Here is a 26731-nt window from a genome sequence, read left to right as displayed (position 1 = left end):
CTCCTTAAGCAAAGATATGTCCTGCAGGAGGTAGGAAGAGGGGTGTGGTTTACTTCTGCATTAATATATTAATATTTGTACTCTGAAAAAAATAATATTTTTCACTGATGCTGGGAGTGAACCCAGGGGCATTGAACCACTAAGCCATATCGCTATCCTTTTTTCTTTTTGACATTTATTTTTTAGTGGTAGGTGGACACAATACCTTTATTTTAATGAGGTGCTGAGGATGGAAATCAGTGCCTGAGGCATGCTAATCTAGTGCTCTACCTCTGAGCCACAACCCCAACCCCCTATCCCTTTATAATGGCTATGATGTTATGAGCCTCTTGCCTCAGCTTCCTAAGTAACTGAGATTTGAGGTTGACACCACCACATACAGTTTGTCAGTTGATTTTTGAGGAATGGTCCTAATGTTATAAATCTCTGTAATTAAAAAGACTTCTCTTTCTTGGTTTTGTGCAAGATTACACTCAGGTTGGTATGGTACATTGTTAAAAATGTTTGTTTTAGTTAATTTGTTTGATGCTCCTTATGTAGAATGTAAACTGAAAAATTAATACTATGGGAAATCAACTAGTTCCATTATTTTTAGTTATCAGCTGTCAGGCTCATCTGTTTTTCTTCCTGTGCTGGGGAATGAACCCAGGGCCTTGCATATGCTACACATGTATGGTGCCACTGAGCTACATCCCCTACACACTCTCTCTCTCTATTTTTTTGGGACAGGATCTTGTGAAATGGCTCAGGCTGACCTTAAACTTGTGATCTTCAAGTTCCTGAGGAGCTTCAAGTTCCCCAGCTTCCTGAGTAACTGAAATTATAGTATATGGTACCACACCCAAAGTGTAAATGGGTTTTAATGATCATACACAAATTGTGAATACTGATTTTCCTCATTTTAGTGTTCATATGTCCATCTCATTAGTCGTCCTCTTCTAATTTTTATGGAGTACACATACTTCATCTAATTCATATTACTGAGTTTCTCAGCGAAATTCATTGGTAAATAATTTTTCATTTCTGCCATAGGCCGGCTGGCAACAAAATAACTGGGGAGTGACTAGCAACTTGTGTAGATTGATACAACAGGAGTGGGAGCCGTTTATTGTAGGACCTGAGGGATATATATATACCTTCCACACAGCTTATCTAATTAACATAAACTAGATACAGCAGTCAACCAATAAGGAGTCTCCACACTTAATGGCTTGCTGGCGTTACTTCACAAACCACTCCCTCTGCAAAATGCCAGGCGCCATCTTGACTTGTTTACAGACTCCTAACACATTTCTTTATATTTCAGATGAGAGTTTTTTGAGGAATCTAGATTCCTGGAGCCTAGCCAGTGTGCAAGAACCAACATTACTCTTCAAAAGGGAAAACAATACGATCTGGACAACATAGACATAATGTCGCCTGTACAGTCAAAAATGTCTAGACTTGCAAAGGAACAGGAAAAATCCACCTGTGTCAAAAGAAATCAGCTAAGAGGTACTGATGAGGACATACCTCGGATGTTAGATTTCAAGTACAAAAATCATTTATCAACAACTATTGTGGAGAAATTTAATGTCTTGTTGCAAATGCAGGACCTGATGTTTTTTGAGATGAGGGAAACCCTGAGAAAAGAACTAAAGGAAATGCTGGTAAAAAGTAAGATATCTGAAACAAAAGATACAGAGCATGATGGCAGCAGGGAAGAGTGGCAGGAAGCGAAAGATTTAGCTTCACAAAAAACAGAGTTTGGGAAACAAAAAGAAAAAAATTCTAAATTCGCTGAGTGTACTGAAAACTTAACTTTTAAAAAGGGGGAAATATATGAGCCGAGTTGTAAATGGGACAAAGCCAAGATGTCCACTAGCAGTCAAGGGAAGAAATTATCCCAGAATGAGCCCCAAAGTTACCAAGCCATTGGAGGGATGGCAGAAGCCTCAGATATGAATGATGACACATGTAGAAATGGCAGTCACCACATACAACTGCCCGACAAAGAGAAGCCAAAGCATAGGGAGGGTGGAGCATTAAAAGCAATGGAAGAAGAAAACCTGCAGAACCTCAGTAACAAAGAGAAGACCATCAAAGCATCAAAAGAAGAAACTCTGATGGAGGAAGGAGCCATGCTCACCCTGGCTGCAGACCCTCTGGCATCAGCCACCTTGGAAGTCAGTAAGCAGTGGGGCGACATCTTCAACATTTTGAGAGAAAATGGCTTTGGCCCTGAGTTTCAGTGTGAGGTCAAATTAGCATTTAAATGTGATGATGAGATGAAGACATTTTCAGACCTGCAAAGCTTACGACAATTTATCAGCCAAAAACCAGTCATAGGAGAATTACTGAACCCTGTGCTCCAACAGAAGGAAAAACCAAATCAAGGAGGAGGATCTGGGATCCCCATAAAAGGGGTAAGTATATTAATATGTCAAGTTATGTGCAAAGCGGAAGTAGTAGTTGGTGCAGTCATTCTGGAGAAAATCAGTGTTGTGGGTTTTTTTGTTTTGTTTTTGTGGTGCTGGGCTCTGAACCCAGGGCCTTGCACAGACGAGGTAAGCACTCTACCAACTGAGCTATATTCCCCAGCCTGGAAAATCAGTTTTTATGAGACAATTCCATTAAAGAAAGCATGACATTAAAAATAATGACTTAGTCATTTTCTTTACAAATTTTATTTACATTTACTTATTTGGAGTGCTGAGAATTGAGCCCAGGAGTACTTTACCACCGAGTTATATCCCACAATTTTTTTTTTTTTTTTTTTTTTTTTTTTTTTTAGAGAGAGAGGGATTTAAAAAAAAAAAAAAAAATATATATATATATATATATATATATATATATATATATATATATATTTAGTTTTCAGTGGACACAACATCTTTATTTTATTTTTTTTTAAATTTTTATATGGTGCTGAGGCTCTAACTCAGCGCCTCACGCATGCAGGTGAGCACAGTACTGCTTGAGCCACATCCCCAGCCCCCACCATTTTTTTTTGTTTGTTTTTTTAAGTTTTTAATTTTTTTTTTTATGTGGTGCTGAGGCTCAAACCCAGTGCCTCACACTTGCTAGACAAGTGCTCCACAACTGAGCCACATCCCCAGCCCTTTTATTTTTTAATATTTGTATTTTTTTAGATTTAGGTGGAAATATTATTTTGTTTTTATGTGATGCTGAGGATTGTACCCAGTGCCTCATGCATGCTAGGTGAGTGCTCTTCCTCTGAGCCCTAGCCCGAGCCCTCCCAGCCCTTTTTGTATTTTCTTTAGAGGCAGATTCTCCATGAGTTGCTTAGGCCTCAGCTTTTGCTGATGCTGGCTTTGAACTCACATCCTCCTGTGTCAGTCTCCTGAGTTGTTATGACTATGGTTACAAGATCTTATTACAATAACAGACAAGTGATGAAAATAAATTGTCAATTAGTGTCCTTTATATACAAATCATCAAGGGATAGGGATGTAGAAGGTCGAAGGTATACATAAAGACATCATGAAAATTTGTTGCCAGTACTACTAAAGAATGTATGAATGTTGGAATAATCATAGAGAAACTTGCCTTGCTTGGGAACTAAGCCTTCACAAACATGTAATTACTACAAGGCCCTGGGTTTGATCCTCAGCACCAAAAAAAAAAAAGAATAAGAATAATAAGAAGAAATATTGAAGCAGTTCTCCCAGTACTTGTTCATTTTCAAAGTGGTAGTCATAGTGAATTTAGAGAGTGAAGAGAAAATTTTAATTCTGTAAGAGACATACATTTTATAAAACTTTTCTTTTGACTTTCAGGATAAAGCTCTAGTAAATTCAAAACATGAAGCTGGAGGAACAGCAAGTGATGGCTTGCATTCCTTATTCACCAAAGAGGTAAAAGTCACTAGGCTAGAAGTGAAGAACTTACAGACTAGGGAGGAAGAGTTTTCCAAGTGGAAGGATAAAGGAATCCCTACCTTTGAGGTGACAGGAGAAGACTCAGAGACTGAAGAGGATGACCTCTCTTATGTGAGGGCAGAAGAGGAAGAAGGGGCCTGTGCCATGGAAGAGGAGGAGAAATGGTGGGAAGAGGAGGAGGAGTTGTGGGAGGATGAGGAGGAGTGGTGGGAGGAGGAGGAGGGCGAAGATGACTCAATATTATGTGAGAAATGGGACTCAACCTGTCGCCTTGTTCCTGCAACAAGTGTGATGGGAAAGATGGGAGCTGATGAAGAGATTATGGTGTTCAGTAAGGTATGGAATCCTGTGAATGAGGAGAAAGAGGAAGTAGGAGGGTTTTTTATGGGGAAGACTCTTCAAACACAAACATCCAAAGAGGCAGACCTAATCCAGGAAACGGAAACAAACTATAGAACAACTGTGATCGGTATCCTCAGAGAGATGGGAGAAGAGATTGGAAAAATGAAAAAATGCCTTCCAGATATCCTGGGAACTAAGAATTCAATAGATGATCTGAGGAGTAGAATAGACATCCTTGAAGAAAGACTTTGCAATCTAGATGATGAGGTGAAAAAATTGTCTAAGAATACTATACAAATGGCCAAGCAGATAATTAATAAAGAAACTCTAAGGGAGAGGGAGGATCGATTCAGAAGTGCCAACATCCGTTTGATTGGAATCCCAGAAAAAGAGAGTGAAGAGAATGAAGCAGAGGACATACTGCAGGAAGTAATTGAAGAAAATTTTCCAGAGCTTTGGGATTCTAGTTTGGGGATAGTGAGGGCACACCGGATCCCCAGCGTGATTGACAAAAACAGACTCACTCCTAGGCACATCTTAGTGAAGTTTTTGAATTGTAGTGATAAAGAGAAAATCCTAAAGGCTTCTAGAGAGAAAAAAGAAATCACCTACAGAGGCACAAGAATCCGACTGACAGCCGACTTATCACTGGGCACCCTGGATGCAAGAAGTCAGTGGAGCAACGTTATAAAAGTGCTTCAGGAGAAAGGCTTTCGCCCTAGAATCCTGTATCCAGCCAAATTGGCATTTGATTTCCAGGGTCAAACAAAGATATTTTTTGATACGGAAGAATTTAGGAAGTTTATTTCTTGTGTACCCACTTTGAAAGAATTATTGGAGAAAACAACATAGGTAGCTGCAACTTACACTCTCCTCACCCCAACATAGATCTAGAAAGTTGACGAATACAACATCATGTCTGTCCAGAAGAGGGGGAGCTAACTGGGGATGAGGGGAAGGGAGTGGTCTTACCCAGATGTTAGGAAGGTTAAAGGGCATATTTTAAAAATTTAATGATAGTCATTGTAGCTTGCCCAGGGAAGTATCTGTATTACTGAGGGGCGGGGGAGGAAGGAATTTGTCTATGCAACAGACAGGGAAAGTAATAGAAATGTATAGGAGAAAGGTGGCAGGGTGTATTAGAAAGAAGAATTGCAAATGCTGAATGTTTGGGGAAGAATATTTCATAATTTTATCATTCTGTAGTGAATCTGCTTTTTCCATTTGAATATACTCAATTTGCTATTAAAAGTTTTACCTTTTCCAATGTACTTTGTCCTTACTGTATGTAGTTGAATAGTTTTTGAATTTTACTGCTTAACTCCATACAGATCAACTCTATTCCTTGTGTTTTCAGTAGTTTTTGCTTTTGTTGTTTGCAGTACTAATGGTTGAAGCCAGGATCTTGCCCATGCGAGAAAATCCCTCTACCATTGAAGCTGCAGCCCCACTCCTGATGCAGATCTTAGAAATTGAGAAACCACAGAGGGTTAAGACATTTGGTCCTGCTAAACAGTTGGGAAGATGGGCCCCTTAGTCAGAGTTGCCCCATTATCTTTCCACTTTGCCTTGACAGCTTTACAGAATTCCCACACATTTTTAAAAAAACTTCTTATGGGAAGTTTTAAAAAACAAATGTCCTGCATACTACGCAGCCTGCTTCTCATAGTAACATCTTCAATATCGAGTGTGACATTGTTAACTAGATGATTATGTTTCTACGGCCACTATAAGAAATTAATAAAATTGAAAATAGAAATTGACTCTCAGGTTTGAGGGCCAGAAGTGCAGCATCACTATCATGTGACTGAAATCACTATTATAGGCTTCAGGGAGAATGTGTTCTTACTCTTCCAGCTTCAGGTGGCTGCTGGCATCCCTTGGCTTTTGGTCAGGTGCCAAGTTACTGCTGTTTGCCCTTGTCACCTCAAGGCTATTCTTCCCAGAGGCAGGAACTTGCAATTGCATTTAGAACCTATGCAGATGATCCAGGATCATCTTCTCATTTCCAAAAGATAATTTGGTCAAGTTTGCAAAGTCCCTTTTGCCACATAAGTAGTAAGTCCAGGGTCTCAAAATGGGGGCTGGATTATTTAAGTTGCTGAAACTGGCCTCAGTTTATGAGCCTCCTGCCTCAGAGTATGGCTTGGGGACCTACAGGCTGTGGGAGGTGATAAAATACTGACAAAGCCACCCTTCACACATCTCTAGTCACCCTCTGTGAAAGCTGAAGGTGGGTGGTTATAGATAAAATAGTATCCCTCCTCCCAACTCTAAGTCCCTTGGAATCTCAAGGAGACATTGAAAGGTGGTGTGATTCAGTTAATTGAGATGAGGTCATACTAGATTAATTGTCCTTAAGCCAATCACTGGTGTCCTTGAAAGATACACAAGAGTATGTCAAGGTGGGGTTGCTTGGAGTGATAGCTCCACTAGCCAAGGGACACCCTGTATGCCCAGCAACCAGCAAAAGCTAAAGGGCAAGGAAGGATTCTTGTGTAACTGTGAGCATGATCTATAAGCAAGTACCCTGACCTCCCTCCAGGCTGAACATTGAGGCAATCAGGTATCCCAACCTCTCTGTGAAGGTGTGGGGTGAAGTGTGTGGAGATTCACGCTTACTGTTACCTTCAGAGCTTAGCAAACTACGGGTTTAATTACAATGACCTTCTTTTTTTAAAAAAAAGTATACACAGTGGCTGGTGGAGTAACAGTGGTAGAACATCTGCTTAGCCTGCACACATGCAAATGGCTCCACCCTGGGACATAAGGTAAAGGACAAACTTTCCTTTTCTCATCCATAATTTATTTGGGGGGTAAGTTACTGGGAATTGAACCTAGGGATGCTTTACCACTGAGCGACACTCAGCATTTTTTACTTCTTTATTTTGAGACATTCTCATTAAGATGCTTAGGGTCTTGCTAAGTCACTGAGGCCTGCCTGTGATCCTCCTGCCTCAGCCTTCCAAGCTGCTGGGATTACAGGTGTGCACCTCTGAGCCCAGCCACACATAATTTTTGCTTACTGGCCTTGTAGACTAAAAAGCAAGACCTTAAATGCCATTGCATATTATTTGTAAGCCAATCTGCTACTACTGGACACGTGGGCTGTTTCTCCATTGGAGACAGCCTCGAGAGGACCCAGGAAGTGAGAAGGTGGTGTGAGCTGAGCCTTCCCTTCATGGTAAACACTGGGCTGCTTTTTATACTCACTTCATTTTATCCTCACTAAAGTCTTCTGTGCCATTATCTGCCATGTTATAGGTGAGGAAATAAAAAATCATGCAAATTACTTGCCCAAATTTACAGAAGTAGATAGCAATATGAATGATCTAAAATTCCAAATGGTCCATCCTGTCCACAATTATGCTATTTGTATTTTTGTGTAATTCCTCCACATACTTATGATTTTATTTATTTTTGTGGTGCTGGGGATGGAATATAAGATTCTACATGCAAGGTAAGCGCTATATCATTGAGCTAGCCCATCCCCAGCCTTTTTTTTTTTTTTTTTTTTTTTTAAGATAGGGTCTCATTAAATTGCCTAGAGCTTTGCTAAATTACTGAGGCTGGCCTCAAACTTGCAATTCTCCTGTCTCAGCCTCCTGAGTTGGTGGGATTACAGGCATGCACCATAATGTCCAGAGACACAGAGTTTTCATTTTGCCAAATTGAAACTCTACCTGTTAAACACAACTTTCCTCCGACTCCCCAGAATGTCAACTTCCTGTTTTTATTATTCAGACTATTCTAGATACCCCATGTGAGTGGAATCATAGAATATTAGTTCTTTTGTGGCTGACATTTCACTTCTATAATATCCCTGAGGCTCATCTGTGATGTAGCAGGTGTCAGCATCTCCTTGAAAAAGCCTGTGGAATATTCCATTGTACAGATGTACCGCATCAGCATTCATCATCCATAGATGGGCGTTTCTGTTTCTTTCACGTCTTGGCTATGGTGAATAATGCTGCCATCATTATGAGTGGTTAAAAATCCCTTTGAGGTCCTGCTCTGGATAAATATGTAGGAGAACAGTTGTTGGGTCATAAGATAATTCAGTTTTTAGTTTTAATTGTTTTTTTTTTTTTCCTGAGGAATTTTTTTTTTATCATTTTCCTCAGTAGCTATACCATTTTACATTTGCAACTGCATCTGGGGTTTTATTTTACACAGGGTCTTGATAAGTTGCTGAAGGACTTGCTAAGTTGCCCAGGCTGGCCTCCAACTTGAGAACCTCCTGTCTCAGCCTCCAGAGTCACTGGAATTACAGGCATGCACCACTATGCCTGACTTAAAGAAGATTTTAACGCGTAATTTTTTCCTTCTCCTTCGTGGAGGTTCATATGCTGCTGCTGGAGCCCCCTGAGGCTCTAGCTTCTAGCTCAGACTGCAACCAGGCCTGGCCCCCTGGCCTGCCCATGTCATTTGCAACCAGCACCACTGCTGCACCTGTGCACACACCTTGACTTCACGTGCGCCCCATAAGTTAGGGCCAGAAGGACTGGGGTATCTGGCCCATGCCTTTCTGTGCCTGGAGACAGCTGATTCGACCTCCTTCTTTTTCATCCTGTCCCAAGGAGGCTAACTTAGTGAACTGTCAACAGTTACCTCCATCAAAAGCAAGCAAGTTTCATATGAAAGCATGTTCTGATTGGAAAGCCCACTGCTCTACCAAATAAAAAGACCTGAATACCTGCCTCCAAGTAATCTGCGTGCATCTTCTTTGGATAGTGCAGTGCAAGAGGGGAATCTCACTGCTGATCACATTTTCTCTCCACAACATTTTTCCTTCCTTCCTCCCTCCCTCCTTTCTCTCCCCCCCCCCCTCTGTCTCCCCTCTCTCCTCTCTCTCTCTCTGTGCTGGGGATTAGATCCAGGCCTCATATACAAGATATGTACCACTGAGCAATACCCCCAGACCTGCTGATTGAATTACTAACTCCTGATGGAATCCTCCAGTGTTTACCAAGCTTGATGCAAATTTACACTCCGTGGGCTTAAAACTCTTATAAAACAACTGTAAAACAGACAGACTCAACACTGAACCACAAAGGAAGCTATGAGGGAATGAAATCAAAAGCATTAATATAATCTTATCCATGATGCTGTCTTTGCTGGAATTTAGTAGCTGCTCACAGTGTGATTATTCCAAACCACTGCAGAACAGGCACTTTTGAATTTTGCATACCTTTTTGAAATCAGAGTTTGGTAGGGATTTCTCTCTTGAAACCAATAGAAACCTTCCTTCCCCCAGTGTCAACAGAAGCTGCTGGTATTGGCAGTGGGGAGACAGTGACCTAGATGGTGCTGACAGCAAGCTCTTCTCTACCCTCCAAGTTGAAACACAAATCAGTTGTTCCTGAGAACATGTGAACTCAAATCTATTGAAACATTTTGGGCTTTGCTAGCAAACTGTTGAGAAATTAACACGCAATTACCTGAGGCAAAACTCCTAAGTTCCCCAACAGATGTGCTAGGTCCCTTAAGATGAAGAGGATTGGGATCTGCCTCAACAAATCCTCTTCTTTATTCCTACACTCTATCCCCAGGCCAAGAGCTCATAAGGGGAGGCCTCTGGGTTGAGTGCAGTGGTACATACCTGTAGTCCCGCTTGAGACACATCCCCAGCCCGAGAATTCTAAAATTTTCTTTCATAATCTTTATGCTTTATATCTTTTTCTAATCTAATTTTACTAATACACGTGCTTATAGAAGATCATCCATACGTAGGGTTTCAAATTTATTAAAGTAATACGTAACACTCTCAAGTCTATTTATAGTTCCTCTACATATGGAGAAAGTTTCCATTTATTATTCCTAATTTTGTGTTTTTACTCTCTCCTTTTTCTTCTTCCACCCTTTCTTTCTTAGGTTAGTTACCAATCCTCACCTTGTTCAGTGATGCAGATTTTTTATTTACAAATTAAATTTTCAAATTTTCTTAATCATTAACTTCTGACTTATAACATTATTATCTTCTTTCTTCTATTCTTGGGGGGATTTATTTATTTTGTGGTACTAGGGATTGATTGAACCCAGAAGCACTTAACCCCTGAAGCATTTTCCCAGTCCTTTAAAAAAATTTTTTGAGACAGGGTGTTGCTAAATTGCTTAGGGTCTCACTCAGTTGCTGAGACTGGCCTCCACTGGCGATTCTCCTGCCGAAGCCTCGAGAGTTACTGGGATTACAGGAATTCACCACCAAGCATGGCTCATAATGTATTGTGTTTTTTTTGTTTGCTTCATTCTGTTTTGGTACTAGGGATAGAACTTCGGGGAACTTCACCACCGAGCCATATCTCTAGCCCTTTTTAATATTTTATTTAGAGACAGAGGCACTTAGGGCCTCCCTAAATTGTTGAGGCTGACTTTGAACTCATGATCCTTGTTCCTCAGACTCCTGAGCCACTGGGATAACAGATGTGCACAACTTCGCCCAGCTGGTTGTTTTTTTTTTTTTTTTTTAACTTCTTCAAATAGGTGATTTTTTTGGGGGGGGGAAGGGGGGAATTGTTGTTTTGTTTTGTTTTTTTTTTTATATACGTTTTTGATTTTTTTTCTAGTGGCAGTTAATGACTTAATGACTTTCTCTGGGCTCAACTGCGCCATCTGTTGACCTTCTGGGACAGCATGCCCACTGGAGAAGTCCTTTTGAAACTTGACTACTTTTCAAGGTATTTTGGAACCTATGTTCAAAAGACTAGAGAATCCTGAGCAAGATGGGAACATGCAGATACTGGGCATGGAGACCTCAAAGAGGCAGAAGACACCATATGGGAAATTCTTAGAGGAGGGGAAAAGGAGTCTAGCAAGAGGGAGTGACCCACTTGGGAGTGGTGGGTGTTTGGAAGTGGTGAAGCTGGGCCAGACCACACTGGAGTGTGAATCCAAGGCTGGAGTTCAGAGAACTTCTGTAGGCAGCGGGGAGCTATTGATGGGTCTATTGAGGGCAGGATGCCATGAGCTGAGAGGGGTTCAGCAGATGCAGTGGACAGCTGGGCGGTGGGTACTCCTGCCAGATCAGTTCTCAAAGTCAGGGTGTGCTGGAACTCAGGAGCACTTTGGAAGGTACAGATGTTCTTGGGATGAAAGTATTTGGAGAGGCTCTGGGTCCCTAAGGGAAAGGAGGGAAGAGAAGAAAAGAGAATGAAAACTTTTCAATGGGTAGGAGGAGAGAGGATCTGAGATGGAGCCCTGGGGAGGAGAGCCAGGGAGAGCAGCATGGCAGAAGCCCAGGACAGAGCAGCACTAAGCTCAGGAAGTCACTGCATTAGCACTGCACATGGTGGAGGAGTGACAAAACAGAGGAAGAGAGAATGGGAGACACTGTTCCCAGTAGAGGGCTCTCTCATTCTGGCACCAAACCTGCAAAGGAGGGTTAAGGAGCAAAATGGAAGCACAGATGGGAAGTAGATTCTAGAAAAAGGGGGTTCTTACTGTTGTTGGGAGGTCAGACTTTTCCTTGTCTGGCTGGGTAGCACACACTTGGTGAAAATATTGACTGATGCTTTCTTTCTTTTCTTTTCTTTTCTTTTTTTGTTTTTTTGTGGTGCTGGGGATTGAACCCAGGGCCTTGTGCATGCTAAGCAAGCACTGTACATACTGAGCTATAGTCCCAGCCCCTGGTGCTTTCTTTTAGATAATTAATTTTGTCAAAGAGAAGTCAAGTAGATGAAAAAATCAAAACCAAGGAGTATTTCCTTCATGTTAGAGATTTGCTTCAAGTTTCCTATAAATAGAATTCTCTCTAAAGGTATTGGGAATATTTGATTTATAAAGATTGTGGATATGTTGAACTTTTCCATGCAACTGAGGTCTAACAAATGCCTTGTGGGCTCTCAATAAATGTTACTCACCCCACCTTTCACTCTAAGTACTTTCTAGGTAAATCAGGCTCAGTGTTCCACCCTAGGGAGGTAGGTTATTCCTGATTAGGAAGGAGATCAAGTCTGCTCCTGGGGGCCAGACGTGTTTGCTTCTCTTCCAGTTCCAGGTCCAGGCCGTGTGCTTGCCAGCCTGGATTGACCTTTCCAGGCACATCAGCATTTACCTCTTGTATCAGGGATTGAACCCATGGGCACTTGTCCACTGAGCCATACTTTATTATATTTTATTGAGAGACAGGGTCTCATCGAGTTGCTTAGGGCCTCACTAAGTTGCTGAGGCTGGTTTTGAACTTATAATTCTCCTGCCTCAGCTTCCAGGATTCCAGGTGTGCTCCAGGGTGCCTGGCTCACTTTGTCTGTCTGTAACTGGGTAATCACTTTGGAAGCTACAGGACAGTCCTCTTGCTTCCAGACTGCATGTAAACCAGGAGGCATGTGTAAAGGTCATTGTGTCATCAATTGTGACTTGTCCTTCAACGAACAGTCATCCAAACCATGATTGATTCTAGTAAATAAAAGTCTGTCCAGGTCTTGAACAACTCTCCTAGCCCTTGATGGAACATGAATTCAAAGGCATCACCGTGTTGTGTGGCATGAAGGATGAGCTTCTGGTTTTCAGGATTATTTTTACTGTGTTGATAAATGACTGAAAGGTGTTCAGGTTGAGTACCCTGAATAGACATGGTACTTGGCTATTCTGATGCTTACCTGAAATGACTAGGACTAAAAATATTTGGGATTCTTTCAGATTTCAGAATAATAACATACACATGATGTCTTTGGAATGGGAACCAAGTCTAAACATGAAATTTTAATTTGTGTATATGTGTTACAGTGGGGGGTGGTGGGGTCCTGGAGATTGAACCCAGGGATGCTTTAACACTGAGCTCCAATCCCAGCTATTTTTATTCTGAGATATGCTCTCATTAAATTGCCAAGTTTGGCCTTGAACTTGTGATCCTCCTTCCTCAAACTTCTGAGTACCTGGAATTACAAAAGTGTGCCATGATGCCTGGCAAAATTCATTAATGTTCCATAAACACCTTATATTCATAGATCAAAGGGAATTTTACACAATATTTTAAATGATTTCATGCATGAATCCAAGTTTCATGTTATGGAATTTTCTACTTGTAGCATCATGTCAGAACTCAAAAATGTTTCCGACTTTGGAGCAATTAGGGCTTTATATTTTTAGATTCAGGATGCTCAGTTTGTGTTATTTCAGGAAACTTTTCCCATGGAAGATAAAAATTGCAAATAACTATAATTTATTTTAGGAATTTTCCAAAAAAAAGTAAGCAAATTTCAATTTGTTTGATTCTTCAACAGAATGCATCTAAAAATAGTTTACTTCTTTATACTCTTGTTCTCTCTCACGTCAAAAAATGCTCCCCTTGCTGTGTTCACCAGTTCTAAACTATTATTCCATATTTTTTTCTTTTTGTTTTCTTCACTGTACCTGGACATTGAACTGGGGAATTTGGGCACACCCACAAGCACTGTACGACTGAAAGACACCCCCAGACCTTTTAAAATTTTATTTAGAGACAGGGTCTGTTTAAGTTGCCCAGCCTGGTCCTAACCTGTGATCCTCCTGCCTCAGCTTCCCAAGTAGTCGGGGTCACCAGCATGCTCCATGTCTCACTATTAGACTTTCTTAATCCTAATCATGCCCAATCCTCATGAGATCAGGTGCCAAAGCCTTTTGTATATCACAACTTTCCCCCAGTGAGAAGCTACTAGCTATCTCATTGAGACAAAAATGAACTCAACTGTGTCTTATCAATATACTTTTCTGGTAGCACTTTTGAGAGGCCATCATTCAACAGTTTCATCTGTCACCTCAGCCTCTCTCCAGGTTCTGGAACCCATTCTAACTCAGACAGATGGGGTCTAGGTTAGAGGAACTCTGGTCACAGGGGTTTTAGTCTTATGTTCAATATAAGTGTAGGAAATCTAGCCTGGACCTACAGGTTAATGAGGTTTGTTCCTGTCTGCTCTGTATGAGGTCAAGAGCTAGGTAATGGGAGTTAAGAGGGGAAAAAACATGAAATCTTCATGCCTGCTCTCCCTCCAGAGTTTAGTGATGGAGATACATCTAAGTCCATAAAATATGATTCATCACACCCAAGGAAACTATGTAGAGTACAGCTTCTCAAATTGCATTAAGAACAAATCTAGCCAGTTACCATGGCACATACCTGTAGTCCCAGAGAATGGGAGGCTGAGGCATGAGGATCACAAATTCAAAGTCAATCATCAATCTCAAAAATTTAGCAAGCCCCTGAGCAACTTATGGAGACCCTGTCTCAAAAAATAAAAAGGGCTGGGGATGTGGGGCTGGGGATATAGCTCAGTTGGTAGAGTGCTTATTTTGCATGCACAGGCCCTGGGTTCAATCCTCAGCACCGGAAAAAAAAAAAAAAAAAAGTGAGGGGGATATGGTTAAGTGCCCCTGGTTTCAATGCCTGGCACAATAATAAATAAATAAATAAATACATAAACAAATAAATAAGACTAATGCTGTCAGGCAAAATGGCACAAACCTTAATCCCAGCAACTTGGGAGTCTGAAGCAGGAATTTACGACTGTACGACTGAAAGACACCCCCAGACCTTTTAAAATTTTATTTAGAGACAGGGTCTGTTTAAGTTGCCCAGCCTGGTCCTAACCTGTGATCCTCCTGCCTCTGGGCAATTTAGCAGGAACTCATCTCAAAATTTAACATAAAATGGGCTGGGAACTTAGTTCATTCATGAAGCACCCCTGGGTTCAATCTGTATTACCACATATGCAAAGAAAAAAAAATGCTTCCCCTCAAAATATGTGGCCCATCAATACTTTCATAAATACCATTTTATGAGCTCTCTTGGACAGCCATGTCAAATTATCACACTCCTTTGGGCTTAAAGCCACACAATTTACTCTCATAGTTCTAGGTCTTTGTCTACACTAGCTCCTGGCTCCAGGTTTCCCCTGCATTGTGGCTGCTTTGTTTCAATTCTGCCTCTATCCTCAGAATTTGTCATTGGACTTAAGCTTCATCTGGATAATCTCGGGTCATTCATTCTGAGATCTTTTATTACAGCTGCAAAGACCCTTTTTCAAATGAGATCACATTCACAGTGAATGTGAAATAAGATGTGGACACAACATTTTAAAGGCCACCATTCAACCCACTGTCCCAATATAATTGAGTTAATAGGAAAATAAAATGAAAATCAGACACCAGAGAAGCCCACAGATTGTAGGCCTTTGGAACTGAGCCCTTAACCTGTGGGATCTGACTTGACTCCAGGTAGATGGTGCACCATTGGTATCTAGGAGATTCCTTAGTGGGTGGGGGAATTACTTCTGCACATCAGAGTGCTCTATGTTGGCTGTGCAGGTTTTGAATAGGCTCTTAGGAGAGGAAATACTAGAGGAGGAGTTGGTTTCAGGGGGTCCCCTGTGTTGAGCTCTTGATGTTAGTTTGGGACATGCTGCATTTGACCTTCCAGTGGGCTAGTCAGAGGGAAGTGTCCACATGGAAGTGAGGCTGAACAGGGGTGGTGTGGTAGATTCATGGCCTTTCATCCAGGTGTGAATGTCAATCTCTGTCAATCCTGGTTCCAGCATGTATTGGCCGTGTGACTTTGAGCCTTATAGGGTTATGGGGAGAATTAATACAGGGGGAAGGGCATTGGGTGGGGCTTTTCATATACCTTGGAATTGGTTAGAGCCCTCAATCTGAGGACCTAGCTCAAAACTGGCCCATGTTTTGGAGAGCCAACTGACACTTTTCTGGACTTCCTATGAAGGTGGGTGCCATCCCCATGGACCTCCCTCCCTTCTCCCTGGCCTACCTTCAGGAGCCTGGAGGCATTCAAGGAGACTGGAATGATTTTGGGGGGTGGGTGGGTAGTGGGAATTGAACCAGGTGCTACACCACTGAGCTACATCCTCAGTCCTTTTATACATTCTTTCTTTTGAGATAGGATCTTGTGAGACTGACCTTGAATCGCTATCCTCCTGCCTCAGCCTCCTGCATCACTGGGATCAAGGTATACACCACTGCCCTGGCCAGGGTTGAAGGGATTCTGATGGTGTGGGTCTCACAGGGTATGTGGTGCTGCCCAGTCACCCCTCTACCCAACAAGACAGTGGACTTCCCTGGATCAGAGGCCTAGGACCTGTTTCCAGCCTTCCCCAAGCATGGAAGTGGGATGGAGGTCAAAGGTAGAGACAGAGAGGATGTTAGGGACCCCCTGGAACACCAGCTGGGCTCCCTGGGGTTTCAGGTCCATCTCTCTCCAGGATGGGGGGTGGTGGTAAAAATTAAAAAAAAAAACAAACTGATCTAAACTACTGTATAGGGAATTTCTTCCTTAGAGGCAATTGAGGAAATGTGGGTTCAAACATTTGTGCTCTGGATAGAGGCCCCTTTCTTTCTAGAAACACTGAGCATACGGGCCTTTCAACATCTCGACAGTTCCAGTCTTCAACACTCTCCCTCTTTGTCCTCTCTGTCCAGTGGCCACCCAGCAGGACCTGCAGGTCAGAAACTGATTTAATGTTGGGTCCCTGAAGCAGCTTTGCTGTTTCAGCAGTGTTTGCCCCCTGCTGCCAGGCACACTTTCCCCAGCCTAGGGCACTGAGAAGGGAGCAAGAACTGCTCTGGTGCATGACTGTGGGGTGTAGTCTCCAAGCCTGATCAGCTGGCTTGAAATCCCAGACTTGCTCTTTACTAGGCTGGTGGCCTCAGATGAGTTACTCAACCTCTCTGTGCTTGAGTTTCTTCATATAGAAAACAGAAATAATATCAGTACTTACTTTATAAGGTGATTGTGAGAAGTACATGGCTGTGTATGTAGTCATTAGAATCAATGCCTGGGCAGTTCTAAGTACCGCTGCCCTTGGTGTTGGAGGGGTCTTGTTTCTAAGAATCCCTGAGGAAACCAAAATCTGTGGATGCTCAAGTGCCTAATATAAAATGGCAGGGTTGGCACCTCACTGTTTATAGCAGCTCAATTCACAAGAGCTAAACTGTGGAAATAGCCTAGATGCCCTTCAGTAGATGAATGGATATTGAAACTGTGGCACATATACTCAATGAATTATTGCTTGGCTTTAAAGAAGACTGAAATTATGGCATTTACAGGTAAACGGATGGAAATAGAGAATATCATGCAAAGTGAAGTAAGCCAATCCCAGAAAAACAAAGGCCAAATGTTTTCTCTAAGTGGATGCTGATCCATAATGGGCAGGGGGCAAGGGAAGAAGGGAGGAGCTATGGATTGAGCAGAGAGGAAGGAAGGGAGGGAGGGAAGAGGAGGGTGAGTTGGGGGGAGATGGTAGAACAATATGGACATTATTACCCCTATGTATGAGTATGAATGCACAAATGATTTAACTCTACATCATGTACAACCACAGAAATGAAAAGTTGTTTGTTTAAAAAAAAAGAATAAATAAATAAAAATTAGTTTTTAAAAATATCAGGGCTGGGATGTGGCTCAGTAGTGGTACAGCATTTGTCTCACATGTTTGAAGCCCTGGGATCAACCCCCAACACCAGAAAAGAAAGACAAATGAACAAACAAAAAGGTATAGTATTTGCATATAACCTCCCCACCCCAATCTCCTGGACACTTTCTTAATTTATTTATTTTGAAGTGCTAGGGATTGAACTTCCCATATTCATATTCTCTCTCTCTCTCTCTCTCTCTCTCTCTCTCTCTCTCTCTCTCGTTCCCTTTCTTTCTTTCACCAGTGATTGAACCCAGGTGTTCTTAACCACTGAGAGACAAGATTTGCTTAGTTGCTTAAGTGGCTTAGTACCTCGCTGAGTTGCTGAGACTGACTTTGAACTCATGATCCTCTTGCCTCAGCTTCCTGGGCCTCTGGGATTATAGGCATACACCACCACACCAGGCTCCCGTATATTTTAAATTGTCTCTACATTACTTATACCTAATGCAATGTAAGTGCTATGTAAGTATTTGTTTTACTATATTGTGGAGGGATTCATGAGAAGAAAAATAGCCTGTATGTGTTTAGTACACATGAAATACATCTTTCAGTTCACAGTTGGTTGAATCCACAGATGTGAAGCCCTCAGATGTGGAGGGCTGGCGGACCCAGGGAAGTCAAGCTGCTAAGCACATGGCCAGGTCTAGGGGAAGGGAAAGCTCTCTGCTGAGCTCTGTCCTGAGCCAAGCACTGTGCTGAGTGCTCTAGCTAATTAAATGCTTGCAAGAACAGAGAGGAACTGCCATCCCAGTTTTTAGATTAAGGGCCTGAATGGCCAAGTGGCCCAACTGGGATCCAAACCCTGAGATGTCTGAGTAGACACCAGGCCTACGTTGGCTTCCACAGGCTGCATACCCAGAGGGGCATGGGAAAGACACTCACCTAGGGCAGTTACTGAAGGCAAGGGAGGTACGCATTGGAGCCTTCATGGAGCAAGGGTTGCCCTGGTCATATCAGGAAGTAGTCTCTCACCGCTGCGGCTCTGAGCATCTGCCCCAGTCTTTCCATCTGAAGAGTTCCTTGTCAGCCCACATGGCTGACCCTGGCACCAGTAGCTTCTGAGATCCACATGTTACAACCTGGACACCAGAAGGGGGCTGAAGCCCTCTTCTAAATCCCAGCTTCTAGTTCCTGATTGGCACAGGTAGTATGTGGTACCTGTTTTCTGGGGGCCAGAGGCCAAGTTACTTCTCTTGCAGGAACATGGCAGCTTACTGGTACAGTCCTGGGATGAGGGATGGGTCTAGGAAGGGAGGTTTCCAGGCCAGGGGAACTTAGTAGGTAGTCCAGGAGGCAGCTACTCCATAAGCTTATTCTTTGCTCTTGATCTGATGCCCACTCCTAGTTCCTTCTTGCTCCTACCTTCAATTTGTCTTGACCTCTACTCATGTAAATTCAACTTCTGTCCTCATGTCTCTTGCACTCTGTGGTTGCATTCTCTGACAATAGTTCACCACTACTGCCTGAAACTCTACATGTTTTTGTATTCGAAATGCTCAGATAATTCATGGCTTTGCATTGATTTCTACAAGAGGTGATTTCAAATTCACTGATTGATTTAAGAACTGGCTGCCTTAGGGATCCCATTTTCTATTTAGACATCTGCCAAGTGACCTCTTTCTGTAGGTCTTTGGGCTGAGTGCTTTCACTGTGGGCATGAACAGGGGCTGGTACCAGGAGGAGACATCCACCGTACCTAGCTTTGCCATGATGCTCCTTCCAAAAGGCTTTCCTAAGCTTTTCAATGATGAAGTCCACTTATGGTATAACATTAGACCCTTGAGATTGCCACAGATGCTGAGGACATTTGTCCAACTCAACAGAGTTCCAAATGTACAGGATCTTAAATAAATTAGAATATTATTCCTTGTTCAAATATCAAATAGGGAATGAGTAGTCCAGAGCGGATTGGATGGGGATGAGGCTGCTTCTGACTCACTGTTCCATCATCCCTCAGGTGTGGGCCTCAACTTCATGGATCAAACTCTCTGGTTACCACATTCCAGCCAGTGGGAGGGGGAAAATGCATCCCCTTCACTTTCAATGCAGGAGCCAGAGTTTGCACCCTTTGCCTTGCTAATAGCTCATTAGCCAGAACTTAGTTGCTTGGCCACACCAAACTCAAGAGGGGCTGGGAAACGGAGTCTGTCCCCTGGGTGGTTAGGTGCCCAGCTAAAATTTGGGAGTTGTATTACTAAGGAGGAAGAGAACATAGATACGGGGACAATGGTACCACTATTCTCCTGTCACCCATTTCTGATGCCTCTCCACCATTCAGTATGTCACCCCATCTTGGCATGCCCCAGTTCCTGATTCCTTTCCTGCAGGGCTCTGTCTTCATCCCCACCCAAATTGCTTTATACCCAGTGTCTCATAGGAATCTTTCAGCTGATCCCTTTGCTTCCAGTCTCCCCCTGTGATCATCAGAAGAAGCAAATCTGATCAAATAGCCCCACTATTCGGAAATTTTTCATTGGCTCCCACTGCCCATAGCAATTTGCTTTTCTTTTTTTTTTTTTCCCCTGTACTGGGCTTGAGCTCAAGACTGCTGAACCTCCAAACTACACTACCTATAGTTTCTGATGATTGGTCTCCAAACTTAGGGGTTCACTTATTCAATTTGATTAATTTGCTGAAAAGCAGTAGGTTCTCTGAAAAGTGCAAAGATTCACCTGCGACCTAGAGACACGCTGCTTCCGTGGGACAACAATGAGGATGATTGAGCTGGATGAGCTGGATGTTGGGCTCAGGAGTTCAAGGGAGGTGGGCTCCACCAGCTGTGTGGTCTTGGGTACCTTACCCCATGCAACTTACCATTTGGGACTTCGGTTTCCTCTAGCAAAATGGTGGCAGTTCTATCAACCTTAGAAGGTCATCGTGGGGTTTAAATGATTGTGGCACAGGTTAGTTATCATCATCATCATCTTATCATCATCATCATTATCATCATCAATGTCCTCACCTTACCGAGACCTTTATTTAAGAAACCTGGGTTTAGCAGGGCTATTTCTCAGGCTGGCTCAGTGAAATGGGCCAGTTTGCAGAGTGGATCAGTATCAGAGAGGTATTTCCAGTTTCACAACTAGGGATGACTCTGTAAAGTTTGCTCCTTCATCCAGTTGTCTATAGCCATGGGTTTCCCAACCGTCAGGCTCCAAGCACTGTATTGCCTCATTAAATCTACAACAGTCATGTGAGGTAGATTTTTTCTTGCTACCACCATATGGTTCCCTGGATTCTGCTGGCCATCGAGGCACTTTTCAGGACCAGAAGTTAAACATTAACCTATTTGTTAACTGCCCATAAGTCTCACCTTATCAGTCAGGCTGCTGTCACAGGCCAGGTGGGTCAGAAGCAGGTGCACCAGGTCGGTGTTGCCATGGTGACAGGCCAGCATGAGAGCCCACAATCCATCATGGTCCTGCAGGTTGACCTCTGCCTGGCAGCTCAGTAGCACTTGGACCATGTCCTCCTGGTCGTGGCTGACCTCCAGCATCAGGGCAGTCTGGCCTCCCTGCACACGGGGCAACGGGGATATGGTGAGGCTGCAGCTGGTGCCAGGGTGCTCGGCAGGGACTCCTCAAGAAAATGGCCATTCCTTCCAACGTGGCTTTCCTTCTCTGTCTGGCAGAATTTTACTTCCCCAGGGGGCTAGTCAGGTACTCCATCTGCTCTAAAGGCTTTCCAACCCACCACCATCACCCAGGTGGGACTCATCACACTGGCATTGCAGCTTGTCAATCTCTCCTGTTCTCAAGGACTTACAGTTGTTGGCAGGGACTGTCGTCTTTGTCTCTGTCTCCACAGGACCTAGCACCCAGCACTGATACATGTTGAGCCATGGGGGAGATGAAGGTTGAGTGCTTCAGAGGCCTGCCTTCCTATCACTGTCCTGGCCCAGCCTTCCCCAGGAAGCCTTGGTCTGCTCCACGCCCCTGGTCATTTTAGATTAATGATGCCCAGAAGCCTTTGTTTCAATAAGCTCTCAGATCCCTGTGGCTTTTCTAATCCGTAGTCACTGCCATCCCTGTGATCACCAGCGGACAAAGCAAGAGAATCAGAAAGTGAGTCCCATCTCCAGCTCTGCCAGCCACCAATGTGGGACCCTGGCTGCCTTGCTGCCTTCCCTGAATCCTAACTTTGTTTACAAATGAGTGGCCTTTCTGTGTGTATCTCACAGGACTTTTGTGGAAATCACATAAGATAAAGGATGTAAATATAGTAATGTGTGATGGTATTTTTTCTGATTTAAAATGAACAATATCTTATTTCCCATAGATTTTCTTGTATACACTATTTAAATTTTTTTTATTTTTTCTTTTTAGTTTCTCATGTCAGTAGAGTGTATTTTGACATATTATACATATAAGGAGTATAACTTCCCATTGTTGTGGTTGCACATGATGTGGAGTTACACTGGTTCTGTATTCATATGTGAATGTAGGAAAGTTATGTCTGATACATTCTACTCTTTCCCATTCCCATATCCCTTGTATACACTATTTATATGTCGATATTTTCTTATAGTTCTCTTACAGGAATTTATTATATATATATATATATATATATATATATATATATATATATATATATATATAGCTATTTTAATATTTTAGTTTTTAGATATTGGTGGACACAATATCTTTATTTTATTTCTATGGGATGATGAGGATTGAACTCAGTACATCACCCATGCTAGGTGAGTGCTCTATCACTGAGCCACAACCCCAGCCTGAATTGATTATATTTTGCCCCTGTGGTTCTCCTGAGTTCTAGGCAGGTCAGTGCTTTCTCTCCGATGGGATTCTGGGCTTTGTAAGATGGCAAGAATCTGGCAAAGACTGTGTTTTCTTTCCTTTCAGATTCCTTGTGGTTCTGAACGCCAGGTCTAAAAAGTGCTGAGGACGTGTTGCTGCTGTGCTGGCTGATTACAACTCCAATATTCAGTCCCTGTGGATTGTTCTGCCTGTTCAGCACCCTGGGGCTTTGAAAAAAGAAAGGGGGCTTGGAATCAGAAAAATCCAGGCTCTGCCAGTTAGGACTCACATGAATGTGTGCAAAATATCCTCCATATCTCTCCGTGATCAGGGAAGACAGGAATGACCAGCATTCTTGGTCTGGTGGACTTGTGGTGAGCCCTGGGCAGGTGTTACCTGTCAGGGTCTTCATGTGGGTTGGAGATGGTGTATGGTAATTGCCCAGTTCGTGGTGTGCATTACTAGATGTCCTGGTCCCCCACTTCTCTGGAACCCGGACACATCTTTCCAGAGAAGCCTGTATGAATTTTTGGTGTGTTTTACTCAGCCCCAAGGTAATGGTTGTTCACTGGATGAACCCAACTGTGAGTCTCCAACCAGACCCCTCTCCCCAACTGTTAGTTTATTCAAATGGCATTTGTAGCTTGCCCTCCCAGCTGCCCCTCTGCTTGACCCAGGGTCCCTTCTTCCCTCATCGTCTCTCTGGTCCAGCTCAATACACTCAACACAAAATTCAGTGGTCATTTACAGAGTCCTACTGGTCGCTGGGCTCTGCACTGACCATGGAGATACATAGACAAAAAAGTAGCTTATTCCTAGAAGACCCTCCACTCCATTCTATTTCACATGGCCTCTCCACCTGTCCTCATATGTAGAGGCCCCAGGGTAGCCGCAGGGGACAGCTGCAGTTATGAATTCCCATCCCTTGTTGGGGGAGCTGGGGCAACTCCTTTTCTGTCCTAGAGCACAGGTGTTTCCTCTGGAAAAAGAATAGGTTGGCCTTGATCTCTGCTGAGCATCAGTCTTGCAAGAGGCCAAGTTAGAGTAAAATTCACATTTATGGGAAGAATATTATTTAAAATGAGAATAGCTATAGAGAGTCTTCTGGAATAGGAGTTGTAGGTGAGTGAAAATACTTTGAAAACCAGAAAGTGATCTACAAATATCTGTGTGTGGCTATCAGGAGGATAGCTATTGATGGATGAAGTGTCCAAAGTGGCTTTGCCATCAGGTTAGATCCCTGTCTGCAGTTGCGTTGGGGGAGTGGGGAACAGTGGATCTGAGAATATTGTTGGGAGTCAGTTTTCCATGGGGTTTCTTGCCTTTCTGCATATCTAGACTCAGATATTATCTGCTTTCTCTCTCTCTCTTTTTTTCTTTTCCTTTTTCTGGTACTAGGGATTGAACCCATGAACCCAGGAGCTTTCTGCCATTGATCTGCATCTCCATTCCTTTTCCTTATTTTACTTTAAGCCTCTCACTAAGTTATCCAGGCTGGCCTCAGATTGTCATCCTTCTGCCTCATTCAGTCTCCTGAGTTTCTGGGATGACAGGCATGTGCACCCAGTTTAAATGATGTTTTTAAGGGTGTTCATATAGCAATTGGTTTTGGAAGATAGAGGTGGTATCCTCTTCTAAGACAGGGTCGGACTTACTTACTGCCCATTATGAAAAATAAAAGGCTAAGGCAGGAGGATCTCAGATTTGAGGTCAGCCTCCTCAACTTTACAAGACCCTGTCTCAAAATAAAAAAAGAAGAAAGAACTGGGGAGGGGCTACAGTTATTGTGGAGCACTTGCCTTGCACGTATGGGGCACTGGGTTTGATCCTCAGCATCACATAATTAAAGTAAGTACAGATTGTGTCCATCTACAACTTAAAAAAAGAAACAACAACAACAAAAAGAAAACAAAAATGGGCTGGGATGTGGCCTAGTAGTTAAGCACCCCTGGGTTCAATCCCTGGTACAAAAAGGAAAAAAGGATAGAATCTCAGATACTTCACACTTCTTGACAGTTATGCCATCATCTATGTTCACTCCAAATGGACAGGGAAGGGGCTGGGGTTGTGGCTCAGCAGTAGAGCACTCACCTAGCCCCTGTGAGACCCAGGGTTTGATCCTTAGCACCACATAAAAATAAATAAATAAAACAAAGGTATTGTGTCCAACTACAACTAAAAAATAAATATCTTTTTTTAAAAAAGGGAGACAGGGGAGTTGAATGTACCCTATTCATTCCTGTGTGGTCAAAAGGGCTAGTGACCTTTGAAGGGCTCCCAATGTTCTATGCAGAACCTTGTCCAATTCAAAGCCCTGCTAGGTAAGACCACTCCCCTGCCCTGTGTTCTCAAGAAGAGGATTCCAGGCCCCAAGGCTCTGATTGCCTTGAATACCTTTGCTATTCACAAGATCTCTCTTGGTGTGAACCTCAAACAACTTTTACGTAATCACTCTATGAAAAGTTCAAAACACTGATTTTGGGTCAATTTACACATTTATCAGAGTTGTTTGGGGTAACAGACAGGCTGCTTGAGAAGAGCATAGGGTTCCTGACATTGGAGGTCATGGGCTCAGAGAGTATTATAATGAAGTTGGAGGCTGGATGCCTGGCACATGTCTGTAATCCCAGCAGCTCAGGAGGCTGAGACAGGAGGATGCGAGTTCAAAGCCCATTTCAGCAATTAGCTAATCCCTAAGCAACTGGGTGATACCCTGTCTCTAAATAAAATACAAAAAAGGGCTGGGGATGTGGCTCAGTGCTTAGCAATCTGGATTCAATCTCTGGTAAAGAAGGAGGAGGAGGAGGAGGAGGAGGAGGAGGAGGAGGAGGAGGAGGAGGAGAAAGGGAGAAGAAGAAGTAACTCTCCACATAGTTGTTTAAATTCAAGGAGAGGAGGAGAAATTCTCCACATATTTAGATGTTTAGGTTCAAGGAGAAGGAGGAGGAATTCTCCACATATTTAGGTGTTCAGTTCCATTTTAGAATCCATGAGCCTTAAGCTGCTCTTTCTTGACAACACCAACCTCCCAGAGACACTGGCAAATGTTTTTTCTTAGGTCACCTTAAAGCTGAAAAACCTAGCCAGATTCGGTTTCTTTTCACCCTGATCACTTGCAATGCCTTTCCGGCTGCAGGTTGCTGGATTCCAATAAGAAAGTCATCCTCAGTCCCTGCCTGGAGTAAGTCAGAATCCTTAGTTGCACCAGCAAAGGTGTCAATATTGGAGGTTCTGGAGAGTTGACATAAGATACTGCTGTGAGGCTGGTGAGAGGATGACTTCCAGGCCCCCTGGATCGCTGCTTGTGGAACCTCCTGTGGTCAGAAGATCCAGAGAAAAGAGTGCATCCCTCAGCGGGATCCAGCTGCGACCACTGGGACCCAGAAACACCCTGCGATGCAGAAGTGCAGTTCCCCAATCATCTCCTTTTCTTATACTATAGTTTTTCAAACTTTCTAAACAACTGAAACTTTTTTGCACCCAATTTCCCCTCCGATTTTAGAGCTTATTTATATTTAACTACTAAAGCCAACCAGAATAGTGAGACTATGATTAGGGGGAGAAGAGCAAATTTGATTCAGGGTTTTACTAAGTGGAGTTGCTCAGGTTCTCACTAAGTTGCTGAGGCTGCACTTGAACTTGCAGTCCTCATGGCTCTGCCTCCCAAATCACTAGGATTACAGATGTGGGCCACTGCAACTGGACAAACTACTCTTTTTGTACTATTCAGGGCTTCAACTGGTTGGAGAAGCACCATCCACATTATGGAAGGCAATAGAAGTCCTCTGCTTTAAGGGAAAATCTCATCCAAAAAACACCCTCCAAGTTGACACATCAAATTAACTTATCCCACAACATCATGGAACCTTGAGCAGACTCCCTGAGGAATAGGTAAGCATGGAAGTATTGTGTATTCTTATATTCCACCCCCATTCAATCACTGCCCCTCTAGAATGCACAGTTGTAGGGCAGCTCTGATCGCCGCTTCTAGCTCCCCAGAACCCCAGAGCAGATAGCTGGAGACCTGGCCTCTGCCATCCCTCCACCCAGGGATCCTATACACCCTTAGATACTAATCAGGTGGCTTGTCAGGCACTTGGGGGCAATGTGTAAACACAGCACAGTTGTGGGGTCCTCCATGATTTCACTTCCATGGAAGTCTCCAGCAGTAGGTTAACTCTTGTGTCACAAAATACATCCCAGGACAAGCTGAGCTCTCTCACCATAGGCCTTTTTGAGCACTATCCCTGAGCATTGATAGCAGTTCTCCAGGCATAGCATGGACCACCATCATAGTGTCATTGGGAGACAAGTACATGTATGTTCTACTTTGGAACAACTGGGTCAG

The 26731-nt window shown here is 43.1% G+C and overlaps 1 protein-coding gene across 1 annotated transcript; it reads left to right on the top strand.

The window, feature by feature from the left end:
- The first annotated feature begins 1412 nt into the window (after nucleotides 1–1412).
- Nucleotides 1413–5075, top strand: LOC143404456 (LINE-1 type transposase domain-containing protein 1). Its single transcript, XM_076862581.2, has 3 exons — nucleotides 1413–2405; nucleotides 3780–4045; nucleotides 4169–5075. The coding sequence occupies exons 1-3, from the start codon at nucleotides 1413–1415 to the stop codon at nucleotides 5073–5075; spliced, it is 2166 nt and encodes a 721-aa protein (XP_076718696.2).
- The last annotated feature ends 21656 nt before the right edge of the window (nucleotides 5076–26731 follow it).

Source organism: Callospermophilus lateralis, chromosome 7 (genome assembly GCF_048772815.1).
Source record: "Callospermophilus lateralis isolate mCalLat2 chromosome 7, mCalLat2.hap1, whole genome shotgun sequence".
NCBI lineage: Eukaryota > Metazoa > Chordata > Mammalia > Rodentia > Sciuridae > Callospermophilus > Callospermophilus lateralis.
The sequence above is the reverse complement of the archived record's forward strand: the minus strand, read 5'-3'. Positions and strand labels throughout refer to the sequence as shown.